Here is a 12,162-nt window from a genome sequence, read left to right on the forward strand (position 1 = left end):
ATGTCTTCTTAAAAGCTTCCTAGTCTTGAGGAGGATATAAAGTATTTATGCGGGAGAAGTGAGAATTACCTTGGGGCTCATATCAGGATATTTCCTGCCTTTGCTCTTGCCCAGGCAGCGTGTTCGACCGGCATCCATTCTCTGACACCAGAAGCCTTTACTCTCATCAAACCTACACACACAATAAAAGATGTTTAGATGATGCCTAAGAAGAACACACAGTCAGTCATAACACTAATGAAAGTGAAAAGATTTCACTCTTCAGTAAGGGCTGTTCTTACATGAGCGCCTGAGTATAGTTGAAGGGTGTAACACCCAGAAACTTCTGCACACTGTCCATCACCTGGACCGGCTTGGCCCGCAACTGGAGTCCATCAACGATCAAAAGCTATAAACAGAGCGGCAAAAGGCTAGTTAAACCAACCAACCATCACTATCACTGTATCATATCTGTTTTTAGTGGCCATAAAACTAAAGGAGCAGTTTGTCATGTTTAGAGCCCTCTTCTGCCTGCCTGTACAAACTGCACCCGCAAACTATATCCACACTAATAAGCCGTTCAGTTATCCCACTATTTTCAGTGGGTGTGTAAACAGCACATCAATGTCATAAACAAAATAAAAGCTGTACTGACATTTCAAGAAATTTCTATAGATCTATCATTTTAAGAATTATGTGAATTGGAGAATTATATACAGTATTTTGCTTCTATAATGAAGTTATTCCAAACATCCAGAAAGAGAAAAGGCTTTTCATTGGGTCAAAACAGACAAGTACAACGCAAATATACAATTCATTTGTAATCATAAAGCTGTTAAATAATAATTTTTTTTTAAAAGATATACATAAGTAAAATTGAAGCCTTAAGTTGAAGATTTAATCGACTAGACTAGAACTATACTATGCTAAATTATATATAGTGTATAAAAATATACACACAATATATTATTAACTTATTATGTCTACTACTTTAACTAACCCCACACTACGTAATGTTAAAAAAGTGCGAGCAATGCTCCTACCTGCTTATGGAGAATTTTTAAAAGAAAATCTCTCTCTTTCTCTCTCTCTCTCCCTCTTTCTCTCTCTCTCTCTCTCTCTCTCTCTCTCATTTTAAAGGTGCAAATGTTAATTAAAAAACAAGAAGATCCAATTGTTTTGTGTGTTACTCAGGTTGACATTTGGGTAAGATCTGGTTCTTGAATCATTGTGCATCCTGTGTGTGTGTGTGTGTGTGTGTGTGTGTGTGTGTGTGTGCGCGCATGTACGTGTAAGTGTACCTGACTAGGCTGGTAGTAATGGAGCCAGTGCTCTAAATGGTTGCTGTAGTATCCTGGATGTAGGCAGCGGTGCTGCAGAGTGAGCAGTGCTGCAGGAGAGGAAGAACCTGCAGAGATCACCTGTTGGAATGTGTAGTTCAGAGCCACAGGATCCTGGTGAGCCCTCTGATGCTACACACACATACACACACACAGTGATTGCATGTGTCACAGTGCAGAAGACAGAGTTAGTGATTATAAAGCAAAGTTGACAGCTGTGGATGCAGAACGGCTGTATACTCACACACACTCACACATACACACACACCTGATACCAGGAGTATGCTCTGTCGGCTGGGTTGATGAGGATGGTTATGATTTTGGCTCTGGGCAGCAGCGCTGCGGCTCTCTTTGGGACAACTTCGCTGTCAAAGTAATTAGCACTCTTCTCAAATAGAAAGTCTGTGCTCACATTAGAGGGCACTGGGAAAAAGTCCATGTACCTGATGCAGAAAAAAGCAGTCAAATTATTCCACAAGCCAGAAAAGCAATCAGGATTTTTAAAGGGCACCATATGTAAGGAGGAAATCATTGAAGACATGAACAAGGTTGTTTTCCTTTTAAGAAATCTTTCCAGGATAATTGTTAGATTTTTATACATGACAGCTACCAGTCACAGAAAGTCATGCCATCTAAAAAATCTTTAAAAAAAAAAACAAAAACAGTACAATACACACATTTTTAAATCCTTGGGACATAACAAAGATGGCAAAGTCATGTATCTTACAGCCATAAGACATTTCTTCTGTTAGATTTCATAGATAATGTCCACATGATTACATTTAACTGGCTCCAACCTCTATTGATCACCTCTGTATAATTAACTGTATAATTTGACCAAAACAAATTTCTGGGATTCTACGAAGACAATAGCAAGTTCTGTTTAATGACAGGTAACAAAACGTGCTTAAAGAATGATTTTATTTTCTTAATGAGCCAGCTTGACATTTTGCATTTAAATTTAAAACGTTTGGCAGTGTATTAAAGAATACATCAATACTGGTTTACTAAATCATTGGTGAAGAGTATCATCAGTCTTACAACTCTGTTAGGAGGTACAAGACACAAGACAGTACAGCACAGATGGCAGGTTTTTTCCCATTGTAATTTAATACTTCAGGAAGAGGTAGGTCTGTAGGCGTCGTTTGAAGACAGCCAGAGACTTATCTGTTTAGACATCTTGGGGAAGTTTATTCCGCCCCTCAGTTGCCAGAATAGAGAAAGATTTTGCATTTTTCCAGGTCCCTACTAATACACTCAACACATTTTATCCATGTTCTCATTTTTCTGTTCTGAGTCTCTGAGTAATAAAGCACAGAAACAAGGAAATGGTGGAAGTCAGTCTGTAGTTACCAGTCAATTCCACGCAGGTAGTTTTGTCCACTAAAGAAGTGCACTTCCTCAAAGGTGACGGGGCTGAAGGAACTGGCAGTGATGGCAGGATGGAGGGAAAGAAATGCATGTAGAGCAGTTGACCCTGGGGAAGAAGTGAGAGTTTACAAAAAGGAAAAAGATGGGCAGCTGTTCAATGTGACAAACACCATATGAAACATCTCACAATATACAAAAATCCCTAAAATACAGCAAAACAGTAGTGCTGCAAAAAGTTACTTAAATAAATAAATTACTTAATGTTTACAAAAATACCACTGAAAAGGAAAAAGGTAATCTGTAATTAAATATGAACGTTTCACTATTTTCATATTTCAAAGTTACTTTAACAGGCTATAAAAAGGTATTGTGATATAATATTTCATAAAAGTCTACTGTGACATCATTTGTCACAATATCAATCCAATACTGAAATATTATCCAGCAGTATTATGCATTCATAAGTACACACATTGTATAACAGTACTATAGAAAATAAAAGCACAGACATCTAGATTAGATTAGATTAGATTAGATTAGTGTGTTGATGAGGATCACCTGTTTTCTGAGGACCAATAACCAGAAACTTTGGCAGTCTATCACAGGTCTTCTCTTTCGACCAGATGTCTTTATGCCTCTTATCATGACAAGGATTCTGCTGGGCAAAAAGTCTCATATGAGTCTAAACACAGACAACTATCACATCACTCAAATATTGGTCATTCTTTAAAGAGAAACTTTTCTGGGAATAAAACACCACATTCTCTTGCGACACTGAGGTTCTGATATTCTTAAGGATAAGTAGTGGAAGTGTAAAAGCACAAACCTGCCACAGGGGGTCTCTCTCATCAGGGAAGATGTGGAAGTATTTCTCAGCCAGCCGCACTGGGGGCAAAGTTTGTAAGCGCAGGCGAGTCCAGCACTGCACAAACTTTACCAGAGACTCAAAAGTGTACAGACCCAGGCGATCGTTCCCGTAGTTAGACAGGTGGGTCATGAAAATACTGACCTGAAGAGAACAGGACAGGGAGTGAAGCCAACAACAGGTCTTATGACATCTATTTATGGTCGTGTGTGTGTGTGTATTTGCAGCTGACCGGATTGAGAAGCACAGTAAGGAACAGCTCTCCACCCCGAATGCTTTTGTCCAGTTCCTGAGGGCCTCCTGGGTAATCTTTATAGAAGATAGTGTGTGTAAAGAGCCCACATGTCTGCCGTGGAAGAACCTGACAAACACAAAATCTAGCTTTGGTCATTCTGTAGCAATTCAGTTAGGGTTGTTGTAACATGTCTGAGATTTTGTTCATTGTTTTATTTGTTGCTTGTGACCTGAAACCAAAGTCCCCAGTATTTTGTTTGAATGCTAACATCCCATTTTATCACTCGACTAAACATCTATTTTTAAAAGCTAATTTTTTCCACATATACTTATAATTGTATATATACAGTCATGTGAAAAAATTAGAACACCCCATTAAATATTCAGTTCTTTATTAAGAAATGTCAACATGTCGACTTTCCTTTCACTTATTAAACAAAATAAATCAACAAAAATTTGTATTTTAACTGAGGTAAAAGTTAGGACATGCCCAAATAGCTAGTATTTTCTTATTTGGTTGAAATAACCTAAGTGAGACGTTTCTTGTAGCCATCTCCCAGTTTCTGACATCGACTGGAAGAAAGTTTTCCACTCTCCTCAATGCAGAATTCTTTCAGCTGTGTGATTTTGAGGGGTGTCTTGTATGCACAGTAAATGTTAAATCACCCAACAGGATCTCAATAGGATTTAGATCTGGGCCTAGACTTGGCCACTCCAGAATTCTCAATTTTTTTTACTTTTCAGCGAGTCCTTGTGGATTTACTGGTATGTTTTTGTCATGTTTAAAGGTCCAGTTCTGCTTCAGCTTCAGTTTTTTTTTGACAGATGGTCTCACATGTTCCTCAAGCACTTTCTGATACAATGTAGAATTCATAGTGAATTCTATGATGATGAACTTACCAGGTCCTGCTGCAGCAAAGCATCCCAAACCATAACACTTCCACCTCCAGGTTTCACAGTTGGTATGAGGTTCTTTTGCTGAAATGTTGTATCTGGTTTACACCAAACATGCCCTCTGTTGTGGTGTCCAAATAATTCAATTTTATGCTCATCTGTCCAAAGCACATTATTCCTGAAGTCTTTGCGTTTGACTCAGACTTACCCTCATGTTTTTGTTAGTCAGCAAACTTTTCCTCCTTGCACACCTCCCATGATAATTAAAGTTGTGCAGTTTCTTTCTGATTGTAGATTCATGCACTTTAACATCTACTGTAGCAAGAGCTTGCTGTAGGTCCTATGATAATGTTAGGGTTTTGGAGGGTTCTTTAAGGATCTTGGTCTGCTCTTGGGGTGAATTTGCTAGGATAAACTGACCTGGCCATTTTGTCAGTTGTTTTAAATGGTCTCCACTTGTAAATGATCTTCTGGACAGTGGAATGGCTGATTACAAATTCTTTTAAGATCTTTTTATGTCCCTTACCAGAAACATAAGCATCAACAATCTTCTTTCTGAAGGTCTCGGAGAGCTCTTTGGATCTCTCCATGGTGATACATCTCACGTTAACAATTAAGAGCAAACCAAACTAAATATGTGAGGTTTAAATAAGACAAGCCTCCTTCAAAATGCTCTGTAACAATGTTCTAATAATTTGCACCTGGTGTGATACACCTGTAGATCATTTTATAAGTACAAATAAATGTCCTTACTTTTTCTTCACAAGAAATTGGATTTTACAGGTAATTTAACAAAGACATTTTTTTGGTTTTATTTGTTTAGTTATATTGCTCGACTCTTCCACTCTCTCACTCACTCATTTTCTACCGCTTATCCGAACTACAGTACCTCGGGTCACGGGGAGCCTGTGCCTATCTCAGGCGTCATCGGGCATCAAGGCAGGATACACCCTGGATGGAGTGCCAACCCATCACAGGGCACACACACACTCTCATTCACTCACGCAATCACATACTATGGACAATTTTCCAGAGATGCCAATCAACCTACCATGCATGTCTTTGGACCGGGGGAGGAAACTGGAGTACCTGGAGGAAACCCCCGAGGAACAGGGAGAACATGCAAACTCCACACGCCCAAGGTGGAGGCGGGAATCGAATCCCCAACCCTGGAGGTGTGAGGCGAATGTGCTAACCACTAAGCCACCGTGCCCCCTCGACTCTTCCAATATTGTTAAAATGAAGATCAAATGGCCATATGTTTTAACTATTCAAACAGGTTTTTATGGGGTGTCCTGTTTTTTTCACATGACTGTACTATGTGTGTGTGTGTGTGTTTGTGTGTGGGGGGCGGTCATTATTATTATTATTATTATTTTACTTTCACTTATTTACTTGATATTTAGTGTATTATTTACTTCTTTACTTTTTTTTATTTAAATAAGTGTTTAATTCATATTAATTGCGAACTAATTTATCTGTAATATATAATAGAAACAAAGGCTTGATTATCAATAGTGAATTAATCTTCAGTTGATATGTATAGTCCTATATATGAAACCTTAATGCTGCTGTGAATAAAGCCCCTGCGAAATCGGGCAGGTCTGAGGTGAGGATATTCCTCTGTACTGGTCACTGTAATGCCCCACACACTCTTCCAGGCCTGGTATAGCTGGCTGTGTACTGGGTAAACACCCGAGTGGTGGGGGGCAACAGCATAGCCCATGTCTGTGGGGATGCCATGTTCCTACAGAGAAAAAACACAGCAACATACAGTAGATGCTGGATAGAGAAAGAAAGGTAGTAAGAGGTGAGAGCAGTATGATATTTTTTGCATAATGCTGATAGTTATAGACATATAGATCTTTAATTTGTCATTTTATTCAGTAGCAAACATAAGTATTTCATCTGCAGACCAATATTTATGCATCCAACTACACTAGTATATGGCATGTTTTTTGGGAAATGATGGTGTGGATGATGTGGGTGTATGCTGTTGGTGCTGACCTGAGCAAACTGCTTATTGAGTTTCATCTGATCTGCAAGCACGCTGACGTTATGAAAGAGGTGTGGCTGCATGTGACTCCACATGTGAGGAAACCACCAGAACTCCTGCCTGTGTCTGAGCAAGGTGTTGTCACCTTCGTCCTCCTCATCCGTACCTGCATAATACATTGAATACTTAAATTAAAACATACAAAATCAAAAAGAAAGAAAAAGTCCTAATCCGTTCTATTATTGTTAGCCACTCCTGCTACACAGTATATGATGTACCTGTATGGAAGAACTTTCCAGAGAAGCCCAGGTTGAATGTGAAATTGGGGACCAGAACACGGAGCTTGGTCTGTGTGTGAAGCAGAGCCTACAAAATGTATTTGAGAAGGTACATGATACATACAAGATACAGTAGATGGAATAAAGGAGAAAGAGGACCAGATTAAAGCGTTAAAATATGAGCATTGAGACAGCATTCTTGATGAGGTTGAGAAATTATCTAGCTATATTAAACAAGAAACTGGCCTTAATACCAATTTGGTAGTCTCTTGAGAGCCGCTTGTGAGATCAAGAAAACCCATTGCACTAATTATCATCACACTTGTCCAATCCATATTCATCACAGTAACTGATTAGGTAATGAATTAATCATCATGAGTCTAGTCATTCACTCTTGGAAGATAAATGAGATAAAAATATCAGTGAAACTAGGCAGTAGATATGTTTTATTACATATGATCTAGTTAGTCGTGCTTAAAAAGTCACAAGCTATTTTATTTTTTTAATCTATTTAATATTTTCTCTTACTTTTATAATTGTCAATTCCCACCCACTTGGGTCAAGACAGCGACCAATCTAAGAGTGTGAAGGTTCAAAATACTGCATCTTTTCAAACTGTAACTTATGCAGCATCACAACCAGCAAAATCGGTTTATAGGACAATGCTAATTGCTCTATTCAGTATACTTGAGCTAACAGATGTCTAAGACAGACTAGTGTTCTGACAGGAAAGAGGAATGCCACCCTTCCCACCCAGAAAGCAGGGCCAATAATTATGCTCTCTCAAACTACCACAGACAAAGGCTTGACTGTACAGTACAGAGTAAACGCATTCAGGAGAAATGTTCTTCATTCTCACCTCAACATCAGCCACCTTCATGCGTGTCCCTTCCTTCCCGACAAAGATGTCATCCACATCTACAAGCAGGAATCTGTCCAGTGATAGGCTGAGCCTCCTGCCTGTCAAATAGCCAACCGCATCCACAAACAGCAGTTTGTGCAGCCAGAAGGACAGACTTGCACCAAAGAGCACACGCTGGATCCCGTCGTGAAGACCCAGGTCTTGTGTTACAGTAGCTAACAGCACTCGCTGCAGAATGGAATGTGTTGACAGCTCAGCAGGCCTGGGGCTGGCCAGCAGTACAGGTTCATAGGTGCTGTGGTTTGACGAGAAGGTGGTCCAGTTATCAGCAGGGAGTGGGCCGGGTTCTAGTTCACTGGGCCGGGTGATGTAGAGTAAAGGTGCAGCCGGGTTGATCCGATAGTCCCACAGTGGAAGGTTGGAGCGCAGAAAAAGTGGAAATCCTCTGAGCTGGGCATTAGATGGAGAGTTTTCATTGGCACGGTAGAAACCAATGATTCCAACACCGTAGTCTTGGCAGTACTTATCCAACAGCTGTCGGTTCCAGGAGTCCAGGTTGACATACTTTAGCAGATTTTCATAGATGATTAAAACGTAGCGGCCTTTGCCCCGCCAGGCCAATGCAGGCATGTCACCTTTGCCCGGAGCAATTTCAGTGTGGTACCTAAAGCGGCTAGACTCCAAGATGGCCACAATCTCCTGGCCCAACTGAGAGTAAATGCTTTCTATGAACAGCAGCACCATAGGTTCAATGCGTGTAGTGTCTAGCTTCCTTGATGACTGCCACCGATGCCGCAGCTCGGAGGGCATGAACAGAGGAACCCGCTGGCTAACAGTGATAGGAGCTGCAGTCACACATTCTCCTAGTGGCAAAGGAGGAGCTTCCTTGATCTTAGGGCCACCACTGACATGGTAGGCCAGGTAGGCCATGGAAAGCAGGCAGAAAAGTATAAGAGCCAGAACCAGGCGGTGGAGGCCCTGCTGGCCCACAGCGCGAGTCAACTTCCTCACACCAGCCATAGCTTTTAGGGCCAGGATTGCAGGGAAAGCACCTTAAGATCTTGAAGAAGAGGAACAACCAGAGTTTTCCTAAGACACTGCCATTGTGTCTAGGTGACCATGGCACCCATAGCTAGCGACAGGCTCGTCGCTGATCCTTTCTTTTTCTCTGGATATAGAAACCAGGTTTATGAAATTGGCCCAGGCTCCAGATGTCGACAGATCAGTACATGGGATGTATCTTTCTTTTTCATCTGTATTTCTTTGGTGGGTCATTCATCTGTTTGAACAATAGATTCATTGAAGAAGCTAAGGATGCACAGCACCTGCCTGGTAACAGAAAGTAAAGAGGAATGGATAGAGGGACGAGAATATGAAGAACAATGAGAAAAGAGAAGCAAATACAAATGAACCTTTATCACAGAGCACATTTAGAGAATATAATTATATACGTAATAACACGTAATTTATTACAAGTTATAACTTTTTAGTTTAAAAGGAAACAAAAAAATACAGAAATGTAGACACACACATCTTGTAATAATAGTCTAACTCTAGGCTGCCACTACAAAAAAAAAACACAGCTGGCAAAGTAATGAAGATTTTCTTAGCAATTCATCTCCCAGGTTAGATAAAGCCACGTCCCCACCCCATAGCTCATTCCTGAGTTATTGGTCATGCCGCCTTGCTTTAGCATGCTTGAAGATGAATGTTTCATTTAACATGCAGATACCCTATAGACTTGCCGAGATGGAGAAGGTCCCTCCTGCCTAATGACAAGGAGGCCAGTTCTAATATACACCAAACACTGAAAAACATGTTCCATCTAACATCCAAAAGGGCTAATGAGTTTGTCCCTCTGGAGGAACCCCTAAATAACTCCTAATTTCCAAAACAATTTATTGTATATTACGATCTATGTGTTTTTTCCGTTGTATTTATTGTTGTGTCTTTGATTTTTGTTGTGTCTTTTTCTGCCTTCTTAGCAAAGTCAAACTTGTCAAAGAGATTGAATCTCACTGAGCTTTATAGTGGTTAAGTGCAGGTTACTACAGTACTAAGACTAATTGTTCTACAGTGTGTCATACCATACAAATGAGGTACTCAAATTCATAAAATATCCCAATTTGAACCCTTCAAAATCTGGAACCATTCAATGAATCACTGAAAAAAATTTCAAATATTCAAAATAATTTCTGTTTAAAAGGAAATAATATTCATGCTATTATTCACTGAGCTTCAGAGTTGTTTTGAGGTGAATTTATATTTTCATCATACTGCCTTTTCTGTACTGTATTTTGTGGATGTTAGCCTTAATTTAACACATGCTCATACTGTATATAAACACTAAAATGACACCACATTAAGAATGCTTTGTGACCATACTTATAACTTTATACAGTTCTATTCACCCCGGCAGAACCGTATTTAATACTAATGTCATGGTTTGTGGCCTGAAACTAAAGACCATATAAATTTGAATGTAAAATATTTGTATACACACTAAGGCATTTAAAAAAATCTACACTGCTTAACTTTAGTTCTGTTTAGCAGTCGATATCATTCTGATTAAAGCTATCAAATATAGAGACTTCAGTAGGTAGTTTGAACTGAATTTCACTCTCCTCACCTTCCGGATGCTAAAAGCCTGTCCGAGTCTTTCTCCTGTGAATGTGGCAACACACCAAAGCAACTCTGACCCCTCATAGGGACAAGAGAGTGGGCCATCTGCTGGGTTTTCCACTGGATTACACACATGGCCACATACACCATGACTCGACTTGTCGATACTAGACCTCTTTTTTTAAGAGCTTAAAATAACTTCTCTCCTAATCGCCCTACATAAAGGCTTTCAGATGTGATAGAAAAAATGTCCAAGTATGTGCATGTGTCTTTACACAGACTACAAGATATGAATATGAATGTGCATACAAGTTCAAGTTGTCTAGTATCTTTAGCATGTATTAGGTGTTTCAATTGAATGTGTTAATACCACAGAAAGTGTGATAGCTGGGAGTTATATAATATACAGTGAAATGAAGCACTCTTAGAAGTTGCATCAAGGACTTGTATAATGAAAATCTCAAAGTCTTGAATATGACATGAGCCTGAATATATATATATATATATATATATATATAAAGCGCTGGCATGGCGAATGTACATAACACCATTTATACCGATTAACTTTGTAACTGTGTTTATCTGAGTTTAAGAACACTGCAGTTTTTTGGCAGCCAAAGTTCCCAAGAGTGATGTGTGATGAGTCAGAACACCTCTTTCATGGTTTGTGTAACAGAAACAATCGACCACTTTACCAAAAGTGCAATGCTATTTGTAGCCACACAGTGGCATAAGGTTCCTAGAATGCCACTCCACTGAGTCACAACACAATCAGTTCTGCTTCAGATACACAGTGGTATAGTTGAATACCTCCAGACTTATTATTCTAAATTAAAGTGTGACAACATTCACATTTCCAGTTCAGAGTTCCTCTTGGCTACTGTTTAAAGCATCATTTCCTCCTGTGTGCCAGTCCTGTTTATCTTTTCCATTCTCCCAGACAAAGCTAGACAGACAGACAGGACTCTGGCCCACAGGGAAAGGTCTGGATGAGTGTTGGAAGGCATCAGCACTCTGAAATGTCTTCTCTGCTTTAGAGATGAAGAAAAGGTGTAAGAAGCCCTCTAGTGCAACCATCATATCCAGGTAATGTGAGGACAGCAAACTGTATCAGACAACCAGGAGATCTGCTTTACATACTACAGTGTTAGTTCCTGACACACTGTCATTTATAAAGCCACAAGGCTGGCCTTTAGAGGCACATATTTCTACTAATCTCCAGACAGATTTCTATCTAAATGCTTTAATCAAATTAAATTTATTTAGTTTCTATCACAGACGATTATACATATTCGGAGCAAAGGAAATATTCTGGATAGGAACAACCAGAATATTGGTTTACAATTTGCATGGTTGCCTGTGTAATAGTTTACCTTATGTTAGCTAGTTTGAACACTAGTTTTAATAACACAATCACAGTTGGCCAAATGTTAACTACTGTAGCTAGCAAAATCTGTTATATAGTTAGCCTACTGTTAGTTAACCTGTACTGTAAGTGATCTTAGCGAACTTAAAATAGCTACTATAACTAGTTAAATTAGTATTGGCGTATTTTCCTGTGGCCCTTTTCCCCAGTATTCTTTGACCCAAAAATGAGTAAAAATCCAAGAATCATTGTATTTCTCCATTAAAATCTGTTGACTTGTCATCAGGGTAAGCACACTTGCACTACAAAGTACTAACACTACAAGATATTATCAGTGATAAACATGCTGGAACAA

The 12,162-nt window shown here is 39.4% G+C and overlaps 1 protein-coding gene across 2 annotated transcripts in view; it reads right to left on the bottom strand.

The window, feature by feature from the left end:
* Positions 1 to 12,162, bottom strand: part of ndst2b (N-deacetylase/N-sulfotransferase (heparan glucosaminyl) 2b) — a 51,233-nt gene that overhangs the window by 1,770 nt on the left and 37,301 nt on the right. Inside the window, exons 3-14 of one of the 2 annotated variants that reach the window (XM_060857166.1) lie at positions 7,817 to 9,148; positions 6,958 to 7,045; positions 6,691 to 6,845; positions 6,245 to 6,430; positions 3,788 to 3,916; positions 3,517 to 3,699; positions 3,249 to 3,345; positions 2,673 to 2,796; positions 1,588 to 1,762; positions 1,281 to 1,451; positions 282 to 388; positions 70 to 172 (exon numbers count right to left, since the gene is read on the bottom strand). In XM_060857166.1, the coding sequence (XP_060713149.1) occupies positions 70 to 172; positions 282 to 388; positions 1,281 to 1,451; positions 1,588 to 1,762; positions 2,673 to 2,796; positions 3,249 to 3,345; positions 3,517 to 3,699; positions 3,788 to 3,916; positions 6,245 to 6,430; positions 6,691 to 6,845; positions 6,958 to 7,045; positions 7,817 to 8,839 (2,541 nt within the window). In that variant the 5' untranslated portion in view covers positions 8,840 to 9,148. Of the gene's footprint in view, positions 1 to 69; positions 173 to 281; positions 389 to 1,280; positions 1,452 to 1,563; positions 1,763 to 2,672; positions 2,797 to 3,248; positions 3,346 to 3,516; positions 3,700 to 3,787; positions 3,917 to 6,244; positions 6,431 to 6,690; positions 6,846 to 6,957; positions 7,046 to 7,816; positions 9,149 to 12,162 lie in introns of those variants that run through there. The other variant, XM_060857174.1, reaches the window with a different exon arrangement.

The sequence above is a fragment of the Tachysurus vachellii genome, chromosome 2 (genome assembly GCF_030014155.1).
Source record: "Tachysurus vachellii isolate PV-2020 chromosome 2, HZAU_Pvac_v1, whole genome shotgun sequence".
Classification (NCBI taxonomy): domain Eukaryota; kingdom Metazoa; phylum Chordata; class Actinopteri; order Siluriformes; family Bagridae; genus Tachysurus; species Tachysurus vachellii.